This window comes from Limulus polyphemus, unplaced genomic scaffold (assembly GCF_000517525.1).
Source record: "Limulus polyphemus unplaced genomic scaffold, Limulus_polyphemus-2.1.2 Scaffold1842, whole genome shotgun sequence".
In the NCBI taxonomy this organism is placed as follows: Eukaryota; Metazoa; Arthropoda; class Merostomata; order Xiphosura; family Limulidae; genus Limulus; species Limulus polyphemus.
In genome coordinates, this window is record NW_013667452.1 from 190,313 (window position 1) to 216,630 (window position 26,318).

Consider the following 26,318-nt stretch of genomic DNA (forward strand, 5'->3'; position numbering starts at 1 on the left):
ATGAGTGGTGGTCCATTATAATAAAGTAATGCCATCAGATAGGTGCCTAGATGGTATTATGGAACACCCCATTTCGATAGAGCCTGTTGCAACTTGTAGTAATTATAGTGAAAGTGGTTGCTAGTGCAGAATTGAAAAATAGTGGATAAGGATACCTTATATAAAGCCACCGTAGATGAAGCATGACCTTTTAATACATCACCGACAATGAGTATTCCATTTCCATTGATAAACAGCTGTGGGGCCTATGGAGAAATCTTAGAAGTTAAACCCTTATGTCGGGCAAAGGACTGCATAACTTCCAAGCATAAAGACTGAATTTCCAAACATCTGGGTGGAAAATGTCTGAAAGAGGTTGTCTCAACATAGACTGCCAATGTGGAAGAGGTAGAAATGGACATTCCTGCAGATACCAAAGAAGCAGAAACCACATTTGAGCTGGCCAATACGGTGCAACCAAGAAAACTTGACAGGGAGTGGAACGAACCACAGTCAGAACCTGGGGCAATAGTCGAATCGGGGGAAAGGCATACAGATGTAAACCTGTCCAATCTTGACTGAACCCATCTAATGCCAACACTTGAGGATAAGGTATTAGAGACCAAACCAACTATAGTTGAGAATTCCAATGAGTCGCAAAGGCATCAATCGTTGGAGACCTGAACTGAGAGCAAATCCACTGAAATCATTGTGATGTAGCATCCATTCCATCAAAAGAATCTGGTTGTGTCGTGACAAGTGATCTGCAATTAAATTCATCACTCCTGGAACATGACATGTAAAAAGGCTGAAATGATGGGAATGAGCCCAGCAGAGAAGATCCAAGGTACAAAAACAAAGGTCTCAAGAAGTGTGCCTCCTTGACGAGAAATATGAGATACCACTGTGAAATTGTTGGAATGTATCATGGCAATTTTTTTCTTTAAGAGAGACAGACCTTGAACCCTTGCCCAGTGTACTTCAAGGAGTTTGAGAACATTTATATGGAAGGTAGACTCATCTTCTGTCCAAATACCCTGGAACTCCTGACCTTGAAGATAAGCTCCTCATCTGTGAAGAGACAAGTCTGTGAACAGATGGATCTGTGAACGAGGAGGTAGAATGGGTACCCCAATAGTAGTGTTGTTCCAATCCAACCACCATTCACAATTGATGATGTTGCTCCTGAGTAATGAAATAGGATGATCCAAAGGATCGGAATGCATGATCCATTGGTCGTGCAGTGACCATTGACGGGAGCTTATATGTGCTCATCCCAAAGGAATGAGAGGATCGAGGGATGCCCACATCCCCAAAAGAGAGAGAACCATCAGCACAGTAGGAAAAGGAGACATAAGTAAAAGTCTGACAGCTCTTTCCTTGGCTTGAAGCCTGATATGGGTTGGTTGAGCACGACTTAAGTGAGTATTGGAAAACACACCCAGATGGACGAGATATTGCATATGTGACAGAATAGATTTCTCCATTTTGATAAAGAAGCCCACTTTTGTAGAGAATCTGAGAGAGTTGTTTTGCTAATTTACAGAATGGTGCCAGTCGTCCATATAATGATGTGTGCACAAGCTCAAGGAATGCAGATAATGAGAAAAAGCACGAACGACTCTGCAGAAGACACAAGGTAGAGCCCTGAACTGCAGCACCTGACCCTTGTGCACAAATCTGAGAAACATCTGGGAAGATTCCACAATGGGAATGTGGAGATAAGTGTTAGTAACATCCAGAGCCCTGGTGCAAAGTGCCATCGTAAGTTGAGAAAAAATTCTATAGTAAAGCGAGGATGATCTAAAAATTGGTTGAGTCAAGTCAGATCGATGATTGGATGCCAATCTCCTGTCTTCTTGGGTACAACAGATAAATGGGAATAAAATTCCATAAGAAAAGGATTGACCCTCTCTACTGCTCTTTTGACTAACAACTCTCTTATGGCCTGGGAAGGAAGCTCCACTTGCTGTGGATCTGTTGGAGGTGCAAAAGCCACAGGTTGTGCAGATAATGCTGGAGGTGAGGTAAATTGAATGACCAACCCTGAAGCTAGAACATGAAGTACCCATGGATCCCTGGTGAAAGAATTCCAGATGTCCAGTAAATGATCTAATTGTACTCCCACTGCTCCCCTACCCATGGAATAGTCACTGGCGCTGTTATCAATGGTCCGTTCAAGCCAAAGATCCTCGACCTGGGAACTGAAGGAGGGGGTCGGGAAACACTAAGAGCCGACACTCCCAAATCAGTGTCAGAAAGACAAGAAGCCAATGATTATAAAAAAGAATGTAAATGAGCTGAATCAATTCGTGATTCTAACATCTCTGGAACTCCAGCAAACAACATGGGATGGAGAAAAGGAGCTTCCCATAACTCCGGTAAATGAATGCTTTCTATCAAAGCTTCTCTACCCAATACATCCAAACAACAAACCATCCAGGAAACCAGAGAAAGAACTGAAAAAGACAATCTGACTGAGGTAGACATCAGTTGGGTCGAAGATAAATACCGCAGGACAATCGTGAAAGTAAGACGAATCTGAGAAAACTGTGATCTGTTTAAAGGATCCAATCTAAACCCCCACAGGTCCAAAAGGGGGTTCATCTGTTGAGAATCTAAATATACCTTCTCCTGGCAGTGATAAACCAAAGCATGCTGTTCCAATAAATGTGGGGGACAAGGCATAGCTATCCCGTCGTATAACTGAGCAGCAAATCTACCAGCATGAACAGCAATATCAGGAGAAAACCAAGCAATCTCTTGCTGTCCTTTCTGCCAACAAGGAAGGAGTACAGTCAAATGCAATAGGAAAGACCCCCCAAAACCTCACAAACCCGAGTAACCAACTGAAGAAAAGGGGCTAGAGGTGGCTAATCAAGATGATCCTCTGTTGAGGCTGACCTAGTAAAAGAAGGAGCCAAAAAGCAAGTCTAAATTCTTCCCAGCTAGTCCCAGGTTACTTGCAAAACCTGTCGAATCATATCACCGACAGCTTTGATTGAGAGTGACCCCTCCTCTGGCCATTGACAAACACCAGATAGCAGAGGTGGAAGAGTTCTGGTTGGCCTCCATAGTAGAAACATTAACTTGGGAATTCATACCCATCGGTACATTTTTTTTTAAAGTAATTTATAAATATAAACGAAGATATAACTGTAGTAATGCCAACCATATTCAAAGTCACAACGTATATTGTGAATGATCACAACACTCCTGTTTATAGAAAACCGTGCCAAATGTTTTGTCAAAAAAAAAGTGATTTTATTATCTGATTGAGGTGCTTATATACAGTACCACAGTAGAGGGTGCTTTGAAACTAGTGGAGAATTTTGCAAATTAGAATTTGCAAAAGGCATTCGAGTTGGGTATAAAAATAGCTTTGCACAAATATCCAAAACAAATAAACTAACTAACCTGAATTGCCTTGAAAGTCATATTGTTCAATTACAGTATATCACTCTTTTATAAATGTCTTCATTGTATTGCATAAGGATAGGAACAGTAATATTCCAATTAACACACTTACCTCCACTGACACTATAGCTATTTCTCAATCTCCAGGTTTTCCACTCTTAGCCCATATAAGCATTGAAAACGCTTGCTACAGTGGCAAGAGTTATTTACACTAGCCGACCCTTATTTTGAACTTATAGACTAGATAGAAGGCAGCTTTTCAACATCCCCCATCACCAACTTTTGTGCTACTTTAATTGAATTATAAAATTTGACCATCACTCTGATAATGTATCCACAGCTTTAAGGTGCTGAGCACAATTTTGTTGTAACAGGATGCAAAGAATTAGGCCACCACGGTCAATCCAAAATAAAAATAGAAGAAAAATAATTACCACATACATCCGATATAAACAAAGAAAAATGTTAATGCTTATTTTAAACTCTTTTTAATGATAAGGTCTTTCTTCACTTATACTCCAATACCTTTCCCACATTTTTTTTTCCAAAACAGGTATGTACACACTAATGCTCAATATATTTACCTCCTTATGCTACAGTCAGTTATAGGACCTCCACTAACACTGTATGTTCAACAATAAGGGTGATCAACACTTATTACTGTATTTAATTTTTGAGCATTTCTTCATTTATATTCCATATATGATAGCATATTTATCCATTTTTTCAATGATAAAGACATTTCCCAATTATATTTTATTCAGTTGTAAAAGTGTTTAAACAGATATACTTCATTCACTTAATTCCATGGTATTTTCTTCTCAAATACTACTGTTCAATGATACAGTATTTTCCCATTACTATTCCAGTCAATGATAAAAGTATTTCCCACTTTTACTTTCTTCATTGACACAAGTTCATTGTAATTTCTCAATAATAAACCATTCAATGATATAGTTACTTTTCCACTAATATTTTATTCAGTGATCTGGGTTCTTCCTCATATATATTCTGTTCAGTGGCAGGTATATTTTGCTATTTTCTCTCCATGCAGTGATAGATATAATCATGAGTTTTCCATCATGGAGGAGCATTGTGTCAGAAAACACAAATCTGACAATACAAAAACAATAAAATCTGAAATACAAAGTCTATCAAACTAACTTTTATAGCACATTCTAATTTCCTATTCTAACATTTCTGACAGAAAGAACTCTCAAAGAAAAGCATTTGGTAATTGCATTAACCCACAATCATCTTTTACAGTATTAGAAAATCCTGAATCTTGCCAGCATTTAGTACTAAAAAATAACCTGAGCAAAGCATAAATGTCACCATTCATTCTTTTAAGTCATTAGAGTCATCAACAAATTTTATTAATTCCTTGCACAAGAACTGTCAGTTGAATATTATACTAATGATCTGGTAGTTGGTTTGGAGGTTTTATAGTGCAAAGCCATAAAGGACTATTTATACCAAATAACTGGTTATGTTATTATTATTTTGTAAACAAGTAATAAAAACATTTCAAAATAAAAGGTAAGTGTAAAAATTATACAAAACAGTTATATGTCAATAGAATTAAAAATGGTCTTTAAAAAACTTAATACATAGTCATGCTAGGTCACTTACTTGAAAACTCAATAAAAGCTTGGCCTTTCATACGCCCTTTAAGAAGTCTATACTTTACTGGCTCGAAGCTGCTGAATAATGCAACCAACTCCTCAACATATACCTTTGGATGAAGATTCTTTATAAACAACACCTAAAAGAGCAAGTATAAAATCCAATAAACCTCAGAAATTATTATGCACGTTTTACAGTAGTGTATATCAAAATGCATAGTGATGTGGTAAGTAAATCATGAACTTTGTCATGGAGCAAAGAGTGTAGAATATTTCTATTAAGACTAACAAAAATACAGACACAATGTTTTTTCATGATTTAATACTGAGAAATGAAAGATATGATACACCCCTTAACAATAATGTTCAACACCATTAAGACTCACCAATAATAAAAAACAGTGCTTCTGTTTTGGTGGGTGCCATTGCACACCACAAGTTTGTAAATGTTATTTCTTGAGTGTTATTTAGAGCCTAAATAAATGACATAACATCTGTTATTTTTCCATGTCAAAGGAGAGATTCAAAAAGAATGAGAACAATACAATTTCATCACAGTTATTGAAAATAATCTTGTTTCACAGATTTTCATTTGATGGCAATCCTATAATTATAATTTACAGTATGTAAGTGACCCTGTTGTTAGGTATACAGACAATAGTTGGTTTGGTTTTTCATATCTCCTTGACTGGACCAGTGATCTGACATATGTAAACTATATTTTTCTCTCTGGTATTGTATAATTCCTTATAAACACTTTATTTAAATGATCAGAAGAAAATGTGATACTTTATCGTAAAATAACAGACATGCGAACTGACAATTTTAAAATGCATTTGAAAAACTTTAATCATGACTTAGTTGTGTCACCTTATCAAACTACATTCTGTTTAGCAGAAGTGGCCTGCAAGAAGTCATACATGACTGCCTATCTTTTAAGATACGAGTTATGGTTGTTATTTATCAATTGTAAATGAGTGTATTTTATACTTGCATTAATTTTGTCAATGACTGTTTTTATTTTTAGTTATCTAGTCAAAAAGTGCTTTCAAGAAGGTGGATTTAATTCTACATTTTCAATAATATACATTTGTTGTTTATGAAAATATGAATTAAAAAATAAATATGTGTCACTTCCATGTTGTTAGGAAAACATACAAGTTAAAAATATCAATTAAAGACTAAAGTACAAAACCTTGTAACACAAGCACTTTCGAAGGGTAGACTTTTCTTCATCAAGAGTAAACTTTGTTATTCGTTGTTTTACCTATCATCGACAAAATTCAAACCTCTTGATGCTTTTACTCCAGGTGAGTGATTCCACTCAGCCCATATTCCCAAAAATAACCATAAAGCAATTGTACTGTAACTTTTTAAATGAATACGTATCTTCACAAAATTTTGCAGATTATCAGTAAACATTACAAGGCTTTCGTACACAAAATATCAGATTTTTTTAAATATTAAGATTTTTTAATTAATGATTTGCTTGTGCATTTTTTCTTTTCAAATGTTGATTATCCAACATGCAATGTAATTTTGATTTTAAGATTAAAAATACTTTTATGTATCAGAAAATTGTCAAATTTCACAAGAAAAATCTCTATAACCTCAAGATAATTATCAAATGGTTTTTAGAAAAAAATTTATATTTTATCTCTTATTTTCACTATTTTATCTCTGTATGCATTTGGCCAATTTGACCAACCTCATAATCATCATAAAAAATTAGGAAATATATAAAGTTAGGCTTTTTTCATTCTAGAATGACTAGAAATTATATCAAATCACAAAAGTTTATTCTAAATAGCTTAAATCTCATAACATTATACACCTACATATATTTATTATTTTTATTTTATTGTCCTTTCAGTAGTGTCTGACTAGCATTACAGAAGTTGCAATGATGTGACACATGTGCACTCATGTTACTATATCCAATTGTATAAAAACTTACGAGTAAACTGGAATGGAAGTAAACTGAAAGATGGAAGACTTTTGAAACAACATCCTCTACACTTGTGTTTTTTACAACAGGCAGTTCCCATCCATTTCAGTTTACTCATCTTGATTACTCTGCCTAAACAATCTAACAAAGTATAAAACTGGCCTTTACAAAGTGCAACTGTCTTAGCAGACCAGTATTTTGTAGAATACAATCACATTTCAGTTATAATATATTACATAAGTATATATCTTATTAGTATTTAGAAATAAATTCTTAAATTTCAGTTATGTTTCTTGAAACATAGAACAGTAAATAAAGAAATACAGAAAACAATGATCTCGTCTATTTATGAAGTTTGTACTCGTTTGCTGCTTGCCATAATTTTGCTAAACCTTGTCAAATTTCACACATGGAGGATGTAAAACTAACTTTTTTAGGTTTTATATATGCATTTTGAAATAACAAGAAATCATAAGTTACTATAACAATATCACAGAATTCCACTATAATTTATCAGTCTTAGTAACTAAGCTGTAGTTGGGTCTAAAAAAATATGATATTTTGAGCTCCATTATCTCTTCTCTCTCTGCTTCAATTCTACCATGAAAAGGAAAGTTTCCTCCCTTAAACACTTTGCAAAGACTGAGAAAATCATGTGGGGGACATTCTGAGCTTTCAATGGTTATAAACATGTCATAGAATGAAGTAGGTGTATGTAAGCAAATACTTCCAAAAATGGAAGAGGTGGGTGGGGCCACCTTGGTTGACTCACTAAATATAATAATATCTCAGAAAATAGAAAAGATACGAGGTTCTTATTTTATATTCTACATTGTTAATATTGATAACTTGAGTTTCTAATTCATAAAAAACATCAATACTGCATTCAACATACCACGTGACATATAACAGTCGATATTTAGGAATTTTGTTTTAATATTTACTTTTAAATTAAGAAATTAACTAATGTAAAGTACTAAAATTTGAATTATAATCTACAATTTGATACCAAACTTATTGACATAAAAAAACTACAGCTGGAGAAAAAAGGCTAACTGCCCTTGTCCACTTTTCAAACACAAAGTACTGTAACATATGTAACAGCATTTAAAGAAACTCAGACAACAGGGTATGCACATGAACAGGCACATTCAAGGTAAGCCTGAATCTTTTAAAAAGTCATTGTCTTCTGGTGGGAATTTCACATTCATGGAAGATTAAAAGAATGAGAAGACTAAGGAGATGGTTTAGAGTAGGGGCAATAAGAAACAGCATGTGGAAAACAAATATGCTATAAACCAAAAGAAAAAAGAGTTGGAATTAAATATATGTTACCAAAAATAAAGACTGTTAAGTCACATCAAAAAACAAGTGGTTTATTGTTTGGTTTAAAAGCAATATTCACATATAATATAATGTACAAATTTTAACATACAGATTTAGAAAGTAGCTGAATAATGCACGTTGGGGACACAGGCTAAAATTACATTCATGTTGCTTCCTGTTTTATTCCAATTCACCATTGCAAAGTTTTTATTAAAATTAAGATATTCTGTATGTATTTTACTTTGATTAAACACAATAACATCCACATTTCCTACAAGGCAATTTTAGTTGGATGTGGCACTACCTTCAAAATAATGTGGCAAGGTTTGGTTTGATTTTCACGCAAAGCTACACAAGGGCTGTCTGTGCTAGCTGTCCATAATTTAGCAGTAAAAGACTAGAGGGAAGGCAGCTAGTCATCACAACCTACTACCAACTCTTGGGCTACTCTTTTACTAACAAATAGTGGGACTGACCATCACATTATAATACCCCCCATAGCTGAAAGGGCAAGCATGTTTGGTGGGACGGGGATATGAACCCATGACTCTCAGATTGCGAGACAAGCTCTCTAACCACCTGGCCATGCCAGGTCATGAAGGAAACCATTATGAGCAAATTAATGCAAAGTAGAAAATGTTCAAATGCTACTAAATTTACTAAATAATAAATGATAAAATAAAATATTCTGATATTTTTATGTTTTGTGATAAAGGGGACCCCATTTATTCCAAGTGGCTGAGTTCCTGGGACTCAAAACATTCAAGTGGTAGTGTAAAAGTCATGTTTACTGTGACTGTAGTTGGTTAAAACTTGTTCAGCAAGTTTTTAAGTTATGTTGAGTGTAAAAAAAAAGAGAAGTTTCTAACTTGTATTACTATGTTTACATTAACATCTATCATACAAGCCAGGACAACAGATAGTAGTATGGGTATGGTGATGACTAAAACCCAGTCATCATCAAAATATAAAGAAAATGCAATCACATACTTTATAATATGATTTGCATGTAAAACTACCAAAATCTAAGTATACAGTACAATTTATATGTATAGCACACAGAAAGACAGGATTATTGACCAATATTCTATTCTTCAGACCTTTCCTGCAATTTTCTAGAGCTTTTCAATTTAGACTTAATTGCAGTCACTTTTGTCTTAGCTTTTGGAAAATTTGGATAATCAATAAAGTGATTGCACTGCATTTTGAAAACCCTAAATATTCCATTGGCTTGATGTTATCTTGGTACTCAACAAATAAGCATATGATAACATCCAAATATTCCTTTGCAATTCCATTTCTTCTCTTACTTGACACATTTCCAGTCTTCCTGTATTTAGTCAAAGAAAATATTTTTTGTCCTATTTCAGCTTCAGAAGAAATTTCAAATTGATTAAGATATCTTCGAATCAGCTCCTCTCTCATTCTTCCAGGTTTCAGTTATCTTCAAGACCTCATTTATACATTTCACCAACATTGTCTATAAATCTCAAAATATACTTGTGGCCATAAATTTACCATTTGTCAGATACAGAAACCAACCAATTTTGAAAGGTTCTGTCACATATTCTGAAGTATTGTCTTGTCATTCAATAGAATCAGACACTGATGTGTTGCCATCTGCATCAAAAAGACGCTCCAATCAAGAAAGACATGATACTTGAATAAATCAGATCAAACACATATTGTATACTGCATATCACGATTTCATGCTGATTCCATGCAAACTGGCACACATGAAGGCTCTTAAACTTCTCAGATTTGAATGGTTGTGGCATACAATGCACATATTTTCATCCTCAGGCTCCTGAATGAAACAATCTAAAGAAATGATATCTCATACTGATGTTGCTTCAATTTGTGGGTCTTTCCTTTAAGCTTTCCAATTCATTTGACCACTTCTAAAGGTAGAGGCAGTAATATTCCCTGTAATTTCATCTTCAGTTATTGATTCATTTTTGTTTACTTCTTTCATCATCATCAACTTCATCTTCTTGTGGTGGCGCATCTTCATGACTGCTGTTATCACTCTACTTAGACTTCCTTTCAAGGTCTTCCACTTCTGTTTCACTAGCAGGTTCATCTTTCTTTATTTCTGCATATGAAGGCACACTATTTCCTACATAGATTATCTTTGACACCATGCCTGAATACTCAAATATCTGAATACTATTTGATAGAAAAACAGTCTCATCAATTCTCAGCACAGTGTCTAAAGAAGTGAAGACTGCTTTGTACAATGTAACAAGCTCATTTACTTTTGATCGATTCATAGTAAACATGAAAACAGATGTGTATATGCTGTGGTTCCATGCCAAGACAAACCCTTATTTTACCATAATATTCAATAGTCTTCTCCCCAAAATGAAGTTGGTCAAATATCATCATTTGTCCAATACAATTACAACTTTCAGAACTGGATAAATTGTACAGCAGTCTTGATTCGAAGATTATGAGCCATATATAGCTTGAATATGTGCCTGCAATTGTTCAGTAAACTGTGATGTTCTTTATCTATTTGGTTGTTCATTGTTCAGATATTTAAGCTCTTCAAAAGGCAGTTGACAAAGCTTGCACCCATTATTCATGTTTGCTGCAATATCTTTACCAGTGTTGAGTATGTAATATGACAATTGGCATCATTTGAAGATGTTATGTGTTTGTCATATGTCATTTTCAGAGAACATTCAGTTTTCCAAAGACATTTCCAACATTCATCCACCATCTGAGGGTCAAGAATAGACCCAATTACTTTCTCAAGTACAGCATAAATTATTGTACAGAAAAATACCTGATACATAACAAAAACCTTTCTTGTTTTCATATCAAAATCTGTCAGTGATTTTGCAATTTTAATAAATGATGAATACCCTATATGATCCAATCTCTCCAGATATTCAGAGGTAGTCCCAATATATGTACTCCTGTATTTTCTTTCTTGTAAATCATGGCAGGTGTTTCTTCTCACTGTCAATATTTACAGTTTTTATGCCTCATGATAATATTTGGATATTTTGAGAAGATAAAACCCACTTCACAGCACGTATCACCAAATACTCTTTATATAGATGGACAATTCTAACAGTAGGAAGCAGCCATTACAATTCTTCAATAAATGGAACATCTCTTGAGCTTTCAATTGCCTTATATCAAATAGTACACAATTCCAAAATTCAACTTGTAGGTAAAAAATGTGCACAAATGGAGCCAGCAATACTTTTCTTTGTATTGAGTTCTCTGGTATGTTTCTCCAAATTGTGTAGTATTTCTGGTTCTGAAACATGAAAATCACTGAAGCTCCTAAAGGCATCATTTCAATGCTGCAATGCAAAATGGCATAGTTCTTGCCCTCTTTTCCTTCTCAGACAGCTAAACTTCAGTCCGCTGAACATGTTTACTTGGTAGATTATTTGCAATACTTCTTTCCATTGAAAGATACCTTACCATTTCCCCCAATGTAGGTGATTTATTATCTCCCCTGTCTTTATCTTGTTCATTATTTTGCACAACAGAACTGCTACAAACTTGAGCTCATTCCATTTGCTGCATACCTTCATTGTTGTTATCTTCGGTTTCTGTGTTCGTCAACCCAATGCAAGAAATCCCTGCTTTTTGGGCACTTTTTTTTTTCCTAATGAGATTATTGGCTATCTCCTACCTATCGTCCATGCAAGTTTTGTTTCAATTGACAATTCATCACATTCACAGTCACGTCTACTACATCTGGTACAGTTGATGCAATGTTTATCTTGCATTTACACATTAAAGGACTCATACCATTCTTTTGTGTATATTTCAACAAACAAGCTTTGATTCTTAAACCAACTTGGATGTTCTAGACTTGAGGGAGTGAGCTTGAAGTGTTCCTGATGAGCCTAAAAGTCAAAATTTGGCTAAATCGTTTTTTTTTCAAAATTAATTCCATATGAAATTCATACAATGAAACAAGTGATACCAGAATGGCTTGATTTTTTCAATCATCAGTAAACTGTTACCCTGCCTCATTTGATGGGTGTTAAAAAAGCTGATGTGAAAAGTGATTTATTAAATGACAACTGAATTACAACAGTACTTAAATAACATCTAACTACAGTAAATATTATAAAGCAAATGTACTTTATCATTACTTAAGTGAGCAAGAAGTTCTTAATTATAAATGTTTAACCATGAAATTATAATGATATTTTACTAAATATTCAACTACCAATAACTATTTCTTTTTGTTATCTTAAAAACATATAAAATCATTAGTCTTCTAACAGTCACATGAATGCTATGAAGTACAAGTTACTCTTGTTACTAAAACTACAAGTAAAATTTTTGGTAATATTACCATTTTTAACTTACAGCTAAATTAGAACACCAAAAACACACATATATACAGCTTATCAATAAGTAAACAGACACCCATGACAATATAAGTCAATCACTTCTTTAATGTCATGTGCAAAAAATACCAATACATAAATACAGGTATAGCTTAGTAAAGATTATAGAACATAAATAGTCACTGCTGCTCAAAACTTCACAATTCTTGAGCAAAGCCTTTTACTTGTCTATGCTAATGATCAGCTTACCAGATAAGGCAGTGTTTCAAGAAGAGGTCAACCAGAGTCACAAAATGATGGCTTAAAGGTCAGGGTATTACCACTCTCCCATGGCCAAGCCAATCATCAGATATAAATCCTATCAAACATGTATATGGTCCATGTTTGAGAAATTCCTGCAAAAGCTTCTAAACAATCAAATTCTAGGGATATCCTCATCCTAGGTCTTTGGCTGGAGTGAGTTGCAATCACAGTGACCGAAATTTCAGATGTTCTAGTTATGATGTGTAATAATGTTTTTTTATTACAAAATTTTTCGGTGTATAAGACATACTTTTTACTCCAAAATTTGATGTCAAAATCTGCTTGAGTCCTATACACCGAATGCATGAATAATATATATGTATATATACGATATACACAAGCCATGTGTAAATATATTTAAATAGGCATGCATAGTTTAGTTCAATTGAATGTGTTATTTATAACAATAGTAGTTTTTTTCTTTTAAAAACATAACTATTTATAATGCTCCCTAAATAATAGAAAAATAATATACAGTGAAAGCAATGAAGTTTTGTAGGTTTTGAACCAAACTAAATAGCAGTAAACTTTTTTGATTTATGGTATTTTGTTATTTTGATGTTTTGAGCTCTTTTGTGTTTAAAACAATATATACTAATTTCTAAAGTATCAAATTGAATTTTTGTTCAATAAAAAATCTTTCAAATGCGACTGTAGCTTTTTTCCCCCAAAACTTTGTCTTTAAAATAAGGGTGCATCTTATATTCCGAAAAATATGGTAAATACTGCAAAGTGAAGATCCACTACATATTAATGTTAATCATGTACCCTTTGTTTCATGTTTGTTTATTTCAGGGGTCTCCAATTCTTTTTGGACAAGGTAGATCTTTTTAGGCTTTGCGGCTGGAGGGGTTGTGGTAAAATTAAGTAGGAATGCATACATGATCATATTGGATTTTGCTCAATTACGTTTTATTTTTTGTTTTTATAATATTCAAAAATTATATTATTACTTTAATAAACTATTGGCAGCCCAGATAAACGAAAGTCACGGGCCATAGTTTGGACACCCCTGGTTTATTTAATAAAGCAACATTCCTTCTGGAGTGGGCATCTTGTTATTTAATGGTACACTGTGTATGTTTAAATCTCTTACTTTTTTAATTTCTAATTCTTATTTTTGGAATAAACAATCTCATATAAATATCTGAAAAAACTAATTTTCCAAAGTATGCAGATCATACAAGCTCATTTTAGAACTTTTTTAAGTTTCCCTTTAGCATAACTAGAATTAGGAGCTTTTCTTTGACAACAGCTTGATGCTCTTACATTCTGAACTAATAGTGATTACTTGCATTTTTTGTTTGCTGCCATAACTTTTATTCCAATATCAACCTTGCAACAACTGAAGATACATGGGTACTCTTTGGTAGACTGGTTAGGCAGAGTATTTATGAGAAGTAAACTGGAATGGATGTCAACTGCCTGTTGTAAAAAACACAAGTGTAGAGGACAACATTTCAAGACCAGAAAATAAAACATCGTCCTCTACAACTGTGCTTTTTACAACAGGCAGTTGCAATCCATTACAGTTTACTCATACATGGGCACTGTTTGACATACTGAATCAATGATACTAAAAAAATATCACTGAACTTTATCGAATGAACCAGAAACAGTGAAATAGTTGTTTTTTCAAGACTTATTATTTGATAAAGTTACATGAATACCAAGTAAATGCAAGTTATATAGTGGGTTGAGTACATTATATCAAAACAATTCTGAAGCCTCATGCATCTTGACAACAGCCCTGCAGCACAGTTTCTTTGCAAAGAGCTTCATTATAAGGTTGTTGTGCCCAAAGTACAGTACTCCTTACTGCAAAGTTTCCCATAACCCATCTAGTGTACAAGGACAATGGCTTTCCAGCAAAATTTCCAATAGTCCTATGACAGAGACATTCATAGACAGTGCATCCAGTAATGTGAACGGTATGTCTTTGGGTCAAATAGCAAGAACATCCATTACATTCTTCAGCTCTTTGTGGTATGTGACTGTTGAACAGGAGGTATGACAGGAAACCATATCTTAATGAATCTATACCCCATTGGCCTTATTTCCAGATGTATATTCCTTTTGATTACATTGAATACTGTTGCCTGGAGTATGTGGATAGCCTTTGTCACTAACCTTTGTATTTGTGGATCCTCAAATGTTACAAGATGGTACACTTTGCTTATCAAGGCTAAGATAGGCTTGTTGCAGGTCTCTTTCTTGATGGTTCTGGTGCTCCATATTCCTTTGTTTTCCAATATCACCAATTACAAGGGAGGTCTTCATCATGCAAATTCTAAATCTGTTATCTGAACACATCTTTGTGACCTAAACATATGAATATTTTAATATTTTATGTCAAAAAGAGCTATTTATACCCTTTCCAATAGGGATTGGTTTTTATTGGCCTAACATTGTCTATGAAAAGCCAAACACTATCAAAATGTAGTTTTGATAATTGCCATTCCACCACAACTTTATATCAGCTATGAGCTGTCATTAAACTTGCTGATTTGCATAATCAGTATTGTTTTAATATAATATATTCAACCTCTGTAGTTGGATAACCTCCCATAAAGTTAAAAAATGAAAGAAAGAACATGGAAGGGAATGCCACCAAACAGCATTAACTACAAGCCCTTATAATTAATAGGAAAGTGTAATCAATAAAAGTGGATTTTCACACCTTTTTTTTTTTTTATTAGAAATACATGAAATTATATCACATCAATAAAAATAAAATATTGTATAACATTAATAAAGTGCTTTGTTAAAAATAGAAAAACAAACCTGACTCTCTTTCCCTGGATGGTAATCACTAAATCTAGGTAACTTCCTAATTTCATCCAAGCTTAGTTTGTTTTCTCTGATTTCTTTTTCTTTAAGTGGAACACTGACATGAAACACTGAAGAATTCTTTGTTGATGTTAGACTTTCTTTTATTTCAAGGTCTTTGTCACAAAGTTTTATTTCTGAAGAACTTTTTCCTGGTGCTAAATTGGTTTTAGTTTTAGAATCTACATCATCAAACTCCTGTTCACAATCAGTTTCCGTTTTACAGTCTACATTACAACATTTTTTGTTCTGTGAGAATGAACAGCTATGTTTTTGTTGAAGCTTTGTATGACTGTCATATTCATTCTGATCACTAATCATGGAGCTCTTCTGTCCAATTTGTTGGGCTAAACAGCTAATATAAGCAAATGGATCATCAGAAGATAGCTGTGACATTTCTCTGGAAGTGACTAAAAACTGAAGATGCTTCTTAGTTTCACAACCAGCATAGAGAGTCTTCTCAATATCCATTTCTTGGCGGGTTAGCTGTTTGATCATGCTGCTGTTGGGAACTTCATTAATTGTTTTATAATGTGAGCAAATTTTTTCCTTAATTTCTTTCAGCCATTTCTTTTGAATAGATGGTTCCATAGAAAGATAACGTTTCTTTCCACCCTATAAAAATGAATAAGAAACAAAAGAAATTAATGTTTTTTGTTTATAAATCTCCATACACATCCTTCATAAACATGACAAAAATGAAATAATCTTGAGTCAACTTCCTTGAAATATTATACATAATGAATGTTAATGTAATTTCATTACTGAATGAACTTGTATTGATATGTATGAGAACAAGTTCACACAATCAAATAATAACTACAGAAAAAATATATCCTTGGTAGCCTATAAGATTTTCTGGGTATATCACAAGTTTAATCATGATCTTACGAATACAGCTATTTGTGATAAAGTATGTAGAATCATAAATACTGATGCAAGAATTTAAAATAACTCAAGTTAACAGTATTAAGATACTCTAGAAGACAGATTTCCTTGCTGAAAAAATAAACCCAAAAACACTATTCCACATACTTTAAAAGGTAGTTCCCACTTTCATTCCCAAACCTAGTCTTCAGTTGTTCCAAAAGAAAATTTAATTTTGATTATGTTATCAAATTATATGTACAAATGTCATATGAAAAATTTGAGATGTTAATTTTGGCACCTAAAAAAGTATGATGTATATCATAATTAAAGTGTGTTTCATGTTTTCAGTCAACAGTTTTAAATGGCTTCCTTTTTGTAATTACTTATCTTATTCGAACCACAAAGAATCTAACCCAAATCGCTAAATCATTTTTGTCTGTTTGCTAAAGGTTTGGATTATTCACACATTTTTTTAAAGTTATATGTATTTATGAATGAAAAAAAAGGAGGACTGAACACATGACCATTTTTACTTGTATTAAGTTTTAATATTATAACTTTTAATACACTATGTGTACTTCCACAATATATGGCAGACTTTTAATAAACATTACATGTCATTTGTACAAAAAAAAAAGTTTTTAATGAAGTATTTTTGCTAACAATTTGTCCGTGAATGAATCAAATATTTTTTTTACTAGTCCAAGAGCAAAACGATTTTTATGTAAACATTAAAAATAATTCTTATTGTCTCAAAAGATTCAACATTCTTTTTCGTGATTGCTAAGTGAATATGAAACTTTTTATTTGTAGTAAAACTTTATATTTCATCTTTTATTACCTGTATAATGGAAAGAAAAGTTGTAAAATCAGAAATAAAATGAGCAGTTGTGCTCTGTTTTCTTGATTATTGTCCATGAAATTTCACAGTACTTCTCTTAAGAGTTTCAACTGCTAACCATTTCACATTTATTTTCTATGTGTATTTTACTGTCTACAACTGAAATAGAAATCAGCTGAAAATAGAGCAATAAAGCGCTGCTTGTGTCAGTAGACTGTTTACGTGAAACAGTAATATGACACCTTCAAAAGCAACAAAGCACACATGAAGAGACAGACAACTTAACCCCTGCTCCGAGAACAGGATTTCTAATGTATCTTCAGATTATATATCCTACAGTGATTACTAGAAAATTCAACTAGAGTGATCATACTGCACTTAGAATTAGTAAAAACATTTATACCGACAACAGGATGTGGAATTTATTGGTTTATGTATGTATCCTAAAGTGTTTACAAGTATTCCCCAGAGTAATAAGATTGCACTTTGAATCTGTCAAAACTTTTATTATATTGTTCGGTGCTGATACAATAAACATTGCAATTCTTGGAATATTGATTATCCTTCTGGAATGTTAAAAATTTAGCGGTATACTATATAGGTATACAAAGATCTTGTTGGTGCACATGGTTGTGAAATCCTACTTCTCTTTCAGCAAACTTATTCATCAACCAATAAACGTTCATGTGTCAAATCCACTTATTGTTTTGCAAGCGTTCAAATTCAGTCAAGCACTCTGACTTTGGCTATTTCTCTATACTTTGTTGGAAGACATAGACAAGTTGTTACCAAGTGAATACATTCTGCTAGAAACATATTCCTTGTTACTGACTTTTACCTAGAAGTAAGTAATTATTATTTATAATACATCTGGAATCTCCGTTCAATATTTTTAGTATATAGTTGTTGACCAAAATCCATTGTTGCTGTTTCTGTATTTTAGCATAAAATATACTGCCTCTGAAATTTACAATACACATCACAGAATATATATATATACATATAAAGAACTAATACACATCATATAATAATATTACACAATGGAGAATACTTCATGCATAATGTAATATATATGTAATGTTTTTTTCTTCTAGAAATGGAAGCTAAAAGAGAACTGAAAGCTAAGTACCAGGAATTGAGAAAGAAGAATCTTCTCAATGAGGAAGAGATACAGTTTCTCCTGTACGTATTTTTCTCTTCTGATAAAGGAGGCAGTCTGTAAGAGGAATCAGCAGTTGAGGAAGCTGATGCTTCTGTTGCAATACCTCTGACAGAACTGGTGTATAAAACAAGATGGCCTGAGGTAGAACCAGCTCTTCTTGATTCTGTCTTATGGACAGATCAAGAAGTAACTTTTAGATTGTCATCAGATGAAGATGTACCAGAACCACTCAGGCCAGGTACATATAGACAAGCAACACCATCACCACAGAAAAGAGGCAGGGCTAGAAAAGGGTAGAGCTTCAGTGTGTACTAGAACTATCCCTTCTCAGCAGGAGAAGCTTCTCGCCTGCAATGATAACTTGACCTGGGTGCAGATCACCAAGGAGGAGCAATTCAACATACCTCCATTCAACAGAGGTGAACTTGTGTCCAGACAGTTCACCTCTTTGAATATAATTATTTATTTCTATAAACTTTTATTTACTGTAGAAACTTTAAGTATAATTGTGAAGGAAACAAATCAGTTTGAAAACAATAGACAGGCACAGCAAGAAGGTGGTCTACTAAAAAAAAAAAGTCAAATGGACTGATGTTACACATTCTGAACTTTAAAAATGGGACTAAAGCCTTATCCTTCTCTTTCTGACTATTGGTCTACCTTGACTTACTAATATCTTCTCTAGGAACAGGTTTTTAGCTATCCACACTTACTTACATTTCAATAACAATACTAATGCTCTTCCTAGAACTGACCCTAACTATGATAATTTTTTTTAAGGTTAGACCTATCATATACTGTCTCTTTTGTTTCCAACTATTCTTCTAACAGAGAACTAACTATAGATGAACAGATGATGGGCACAAAATGTAGAATTGGTTTCCTTAAATATTTACCAAAGAAACCTGACAAGTGGGGTATCAAGTTGTGGTTCCTGGTAGAAGTGTAAAATCTACACAGGCAAAGAGGGACAAATGCCAGCTGAAGGTTTAGCAGACAATGTTGTGAGGGAACTGATGGACAAGTACAACAGAATAGGCCACTAGGTTTCCATGTACAACTTTTACACTTCCCCTCGTCTATTTGACAAACTACTAACCATGGGAACCTATGCTTGTGGGACACAAGAAAGACAGACTGTATTTCCCATAGCAACTGGTTTCTACAAACCTACAGAGAGGGTAAGCACAATTTTGTAAATGTCAAACTCTGACAGCTGTGAATAGACTGAGAAACGAGACATCTATGCACTTTCAATTTTAAAACCTAATACTATGACAACTGTGACAAGAAGAGGGAGTTAATTGTGTTAATTGTGCACTACAACAAGTTTAGGGGAGGAGTGAGCCCGAATGACAAACATTTAAGTTAATATTCTACTAGACGAAGGACAATAAAATGGTGTAAAAAAAAATGCTTTGTTTTTTTTACTTTTGGACTTGACAGTTATAAATGCTTACATTCTGTATAAATAACAAACCAATCAGCTAGCATTGTCCCAGAAGATCACAGCTCTTATTGAGCCTCTACTTCAAAGCAGACCAGGTCCTTCTGGTATACCACTTACAAGAACTGTGCAGGACTCATCACCCCTGTGACTCACTCTTGGCAAGCACTTCCCAACAACTGTTCATAGAAGTCACAAGAAGAGATGCAGACTGTGCCTCCCAGAAAATAACAATCAAATGTAAACTTTGTAATGAATTTCTTTGTATTAAACATTATCAAGAGTATCACACTAGTGTTACTCTTCAAAGAAGTTAATTCTTTATCTAAAAGTGTCTGCTCTATTCCTTTGTTTATATTTTTTACTTTAACTTTTTTCATTGAATTTTGACTGAAATATTTTGTAAAATTTTCTTTTGTTATTCATATAGTAATGCTCCCTTTCATGTGTCAAAATCAGTTTACAACATCTAAAATGTTTGTAGTAAAATACCTATCTAAATTTGCATTCATTGATACAGTTTTCCTATTTACAACTTTTTTTTTTAATTCTTTACATTCTTGATCCTTTCATTCTGGTTGTTCCTTTTATCATGTGTCAACATTTGTATACATTTTGCATGTTAGAATGTGTATAACTTCGTATTATTTCATGCAATTTGTATGGGCATTATTCATTATAGAGATGTATACCATTTGTGCATAACTTTATTCTGAAGACATTTGTAAAGTATTGTATCTTTCTAAAATGTTATGAATAACTTTTTTCAGGTTGTCTTAGCTTCTAGTGTTGCATAATTTGCTTCTATTTTACCTGAATTTAGACAATTAGAAAAATAATACAAATTCAATAGGCATAACTGTATGAGCCTACAAAGTCAAATTACAAATCTCTAACTATAATACCAGTATTTTGTGAAATATAAGGAAATTTCAGCTACCTTACATTACATATGTATTTATATATATATTGTTATTATTTATTCACAAATGGTTAAATTTTAGTTACTTCTCTTAAAACCTACAAACATAAAGAAAATATACTTCAAAAAACAAAGTTTTTGAGTACTTACAGTGGTTATGAGACTTTGTGGTCAAGCGTCGTACATGCTAAGCCTTGCCATAAGCCTTGTTTATTCTTCCGAGTGAAGGGTGTAGAGCTATTAAGTTTTTGACACTTCAAATACACAAATAAGAAAATTTAAAAAATATCAACTTACTATATTAGTGCACACAAAATCCCTGTAATTTATTTGGGTGTCTAAACAAGCTCCATACGAGTTTTAAAAAATTCCATTTCTCTTCAGAGCAACAACTTAATCATACTTCAAGAGTTTGGTGAAATTATGATTTTCTCTTTCAAGCTGTTTACAAACAGCTATAAGATTTATGTACAAAAGTAACTACTCTTTCTATTGGTAATAAACTCATAGAAAATAAAATATGTGGGACTAGACAAGAGGTTTGAAAGAATGGACTAGTGGGAGGAGTCCAAACTACTAGATTGGTTAAATATATTGACATTTCCACAAATCCAAGAGCTAGAAGGTTCTTATTTTTAATTATAACTTGTCAATACAATATCTTCAATTTGAGTTTCTAATTTGTTAACTACTGCACACATAATCGTAATTAATTAGAAACAGAACAATAACACAACAAGAAATGCTATGTGATGCTCAAAAAATAAGTTATTTTTTCTTTAGATTTTCTTTTAAATTAAGAAATTAAAACACATGAAATATTAAAATTTGAAATATACCATCGTTTTAATGTGAATTCCTTTGTCATAAATAATAGCAAAGCTATTTATTAACATTTTGAAAATAACTCTCTAAAATGTCATAATATGTGGCCTTTCACCTGCCTGCAGCAAAAGGGTTAAGGAAATTTAAGGTAAAGCTTGATAAATATTTCAATGATAAGGGCTGTTATTGAGTGCTTTACTTTTATTTTAGAGTTGAGTATAGTGAAAAGGGATGACCTAGATGGACCATCAGTTCCCTTGTTGTCCTCAAATTATATGCATGTATCTTAAAATCTGGTCATTCATCTATATATGTGTTTATATATAGACATAGACACACACACACTCACTCACACATGTGAGGTTAATATTTAGGAAGTTTGTTTTCAATTTCACGTAATTTGGTTCAGTATTTCCACTGTGAGAAAGAATAAATCAAGTGATCTCAGTATCCCACCCTAGGCTGAAATGGGTTAACGTAACTAAACATATAGCTTTGTGTATAAAAAGTTATTCTACATATATCTTATGTCATACTGAAGTATACATTTCAACCTAATTACATGTCTGACTCATTTTGGAAGTCAAAAGAATTATAAGAATGTCTAGCAAATAATTTGATACCATCCAAATTATTCGAAAGTACAGCTGACCAATGACTAAACTCAATGACTTATTATACGAATGAGCCATTAACTTTTATTCAGAAAATGTGCAGTGCCATACATTGTTAACTCACCAGTTTTCCAAGAAAACTTAGATAGGTATTTATCTCTTCTTCAGTAAGCCCACAATTCTTTAGTTCTTCTTTTTGCTCTAATAAATATTCTATCAGCTGAAATTCTTTCATGGTACGCTTTCCTGAGAGTCTCTCAGAAATTTCCTTAAAATCTCCAGAATGAGAAAATGTTTTATGTTGCTGAAGCTGCCTGAAAATAAAAAAAATTAATGTTCTTTTTCTAATAATATGTTTTAAGAAAACCACATATTGCTTGAGCAATGTGCACATGATGAAATGTCAATCTTGAATAAATTTTAAATTCACCCACTCTTTCATTCTAAAATTATTTACAAGTACACATGCCAGTGTTTTATTACATGATTCTCACTTCTTTTAGTGTCACTGACTGAATAAAATATACAATTTCTATTGTACTTGAATTTTTCAAAGCTGTTTTTTTTTACATTACAATAAAAAAACAAGTTTTAAAAATGGTTCAAATAATAAATGCAAAGTAATATATGTAGGTTATCATAATTTAAATTATAAACAAAATTTTGATGGAAATAACAGAGTTATGGAAGAGGGATTGTTTAGTGCTTTGGTGGATCAGTTTTTTAAAACATCCAAGTAGTAGGGCAATTGGTAGGATTTTAGGATATTTTTAAAGAAACATTGAATACAAGTCTAAAAAGGTTATAATTTCAATATTACATGTATAAGTCACTGGTTAGGCCTCATTTGATTTTGTGTTTCATCTTGGGCTCCCTACCTTACAAACGATCCCTCTAATTTTTTCAATCCATGTGCGGAATGAATTGTTTTATGTGCACCAGTATCAAAGTAATGTGTGGATGTGTGCTACCAGTTTCTTTTTAGGGGCAGGTAGTACTTTAGACCATCAACCCTTTTGGATCATTATGCCCATTTGCAATGCTACCAGTTGGTTATTTGGGCTTTAGGCCTATTGACTGCCAGGGTCATTAAAGGCATCAACATGTTTAGATTCCTCACCATTACTTAGGATGTGCATGGCTCAAATAATGAAGTGCACAGCACTTGACTGTTTGTTGTGCAGCTGTGCAGCCTAGAGGGAACACTGAACACAAATACAAGTTTGGGCAGGGTAAGAATCATCTTCAGCTTAGACAGACTTAGTTTTCTAACAAGGTGGTAGGCCTTTGAATTGGTAGCATTCACATGTGGTGAATACAGTAAATTTAAGGAAGTTTATGAGAAGACTTGTTAAATATTTAAATAATTGAGGTTGGATTTGAGTTGTTTTTTAAGTGGATGAAACAGCCACAATGTTATTCTATAAATTCTTTAATGATTATTTTAGGGGAACATATGACCAGCATCGAGAGAAAGATATATTATGTAACCAAAGAAAGGGCTGGTATAAATGCAGTGATGCTTTCTCTTAAATATAATTAAGATTATCCACAATGAGCTTAAAATTTAACATATAACATGAAATGCAAGTGAATATACATATTTCTGTTAGCCTCAATTAGATTTTCACCCAGAGCTGTTGCATTTAAGTTTGAGCATTATACAATAGCTAGGTGTCAATTTGTGGAATACAGTAATACTTTTTTGAGGGTCTTCAGTCATCACTACACATATGTACAAAATATGTCACACACATTAACTTAAAAAAAAAAGAGAGACCAAAACGAGACAACGGAAATAACTTCTAATGTATTGTAAAGTAAGCAACGCATTCACACAAATTTAAAATTTGGTGACAAACTATAACTTTTGTAAGATTAAAATGTTTTATTTCTAGATAAAAACTGTGTTCAACACAATGATAGGATAGTAATCTTTTGTTCACTTTTTAAACAATTAGGTATAACATATAATTAAATTTACAAAGATTTAACCATTGTTTTCTTTTTATATATCATGCATACTTTTAAAAGCAGAAATATTAATAGCTGCAGTAACAGAAAACTGTGATTGCTACATACACATTTTAACAAAAATCTACAAAAGTGAGTGCATTCAAAACTATTTCTACATACTGTTGAAGAGAAATTTTTGTATCAAGCTGTTTATCAACAATACTCCTGAGTTGTTTCTCCCCTTCTGTCTCTGTACCAAAATGGCCCTCCTTCTCAGAAACTGCATTATTAACCCTTCTGATCATGACTCTTATCTCCTACATCAAAATAATTATATTATAAAAAGATAAAGAATAACAACTGCAATAAAAAGAATATTTATTTCAAATGCTATTACTTGGATTCATGTGTTTCTGAAGTCTATTTTGGCAGCTTCATCTTCTTAACAGCCATGACACAGTAAATTTGAAACCTTAAAGTTTAAGTTAAACACTGCAATGTTCAAGACATATATTCCTTCCACATTCACATGTTCAGTCCATACAGTTACTGTCACCAAAGCTTCAACATATATTCAGCCAATCAGATTTATATTTTTTTATAATATAACAACACTTACAAAATTTTATTGATCCTACCTAATAAGGTTTAGCCTACTACGTGCAAAGTAAGTCGAAATTTTATGAGGAAAGTAATATATATATATATAAATTATAATATAGTGTGTTAGCATTGATATTCTTAAAATAAAAGGAAAAATTCTTCCAAGGATTCTGCTATGACATCTAATAAATTCACTGACAGTAAGCAGGCTACGTACGTATGCATATTCTACATACAACCAATATTAATTATTAAACATTTTAAAATTAAAACTTCATTGGTTTAGTCTGCCTCCTTCGGATTAGGCTGAAGTGAAAACTTTCTTACTTTCGGTTTCCCAAACACCATGTGAAACAGTCTACTGCTACTACTAGGAGTAGGAAGGATGCTGTTTTACTTTTAGATACTGCTTTTACTAATATACTAATATTATCATATTCAAAGTATCATTAGTTGCAAACTTTTACAAACTCAAACAAAGAATGAGTATTTTATTTACTTTCATTATAATATTTACAAATATATAAAACGTTTAATCAATCTTACATGAATTTTGAAAATACATTAGGTTTTTCGTGTGAGCAGTGTCTTCACAAATGAGAGTACTTAAATCTGATTGCTTTAAATTAATTAACTAAAAAATAAAAAACAAACAGGTTTACGACTTTTAGCAGTAGTCGTATAATTTCTAAGTTGAGAAACAGGGTAACATAAACATGGCACCTACCGTCAGTAAGCTGAGATTTGCTACAAGTTCGAGGTTTCTTATTCAAACCGAACTTGTTATGGAAAGCAATATGGACAAAAATAAATCTGTCAATTGACCTGACTAATTATCTATCTGTCTATATATCCTTAAATTAAAAAGAAAATGACTACTAATAAACGTTATGTTCATTTCATTTCGAACGGCATTTAGTGAAACGTTTTATGACAAAACAGATCCACTACAAGACCATAAATAGGTAGGTGCTTGAACAGCCCTCCCCCCAAAAAAAGAAAAGAAAAAAAGAAAAAATTGCCAACATTGTGTTAAAACTTCTTTGCTTCCTTTTCAAATCACAATATTCTGTGGGCTTTGTACCTCATCATTAATTCTGTGAATTAATTATGTTTATCAAAGTAATGATACAAACAACAGGTGATATCCATTTATTCAGTTTTATTTCATTTCAGAATGACCATTGCAACTTCACGTAATGCTTTTTTTAGAAGGATTTGTTTGTTTTGAATTTCGCGCAAAGCTACACGAGGGCTATCTGCGCTAGCCGTCCCTAATTTAGCAGTGTAAGACTAGAGGGAAGGCAGCTAGTCATCACCACC

At 32.9% G+C, this 26,318-nt stretch overlaps 1 protein-coding gene across 5 annotated transcripts in view; it reads right to left on the reverse strand.

Annotated features, from left to right (window-relative positions):
• LOC106465119 (RNA-binding protein 41-like) overlaps window positions 1–25,934 on the reverse strand; it is a 33,475-nt gene extending 7,541 nt beyond the window's left edge. The window contains exons 1-5 of one of the 5 annotated variants that reach the window (XM_013925318.2): window positions 25,723–25,934; window positions 24,573–24,709; window positions 22,561–22,750; window positions 15,711–16,370; window positions 5,029–5,161 (exon numbers count right to left, since the gene is read on the reverse strand). In XM_013925318.2, the coding sequence (XP_013780772.1) occupies window positions 5,029–5,161; window positions 15,711–16,370; window positions 22,561–22,750; window positions 24,573–24,697 (1,108 nt within the window). In that variant the 5' untranslated portion in view covers window positions 24,698–24,709; window positions 25,723–25,934. Of the gene's footprint in view, window positions 1–5,028; window positions 5,162–15,710; window positions 16,371–22,560; window positions 22,751–24,572; window positions 24,710–24,789; window positions 25,258–25,322; window positions 25,479–25,541; window positions 25,692–25,722 lie in introns of those variants that run through there. The other 4 variants (XM_013925319.2, XM_013925317.2, XM_022392954.1 and 1 more) reach the window with 4 other exon arrangements.
• Window positions 25,935–26,318: the final 384 nt, after the last annotated feature.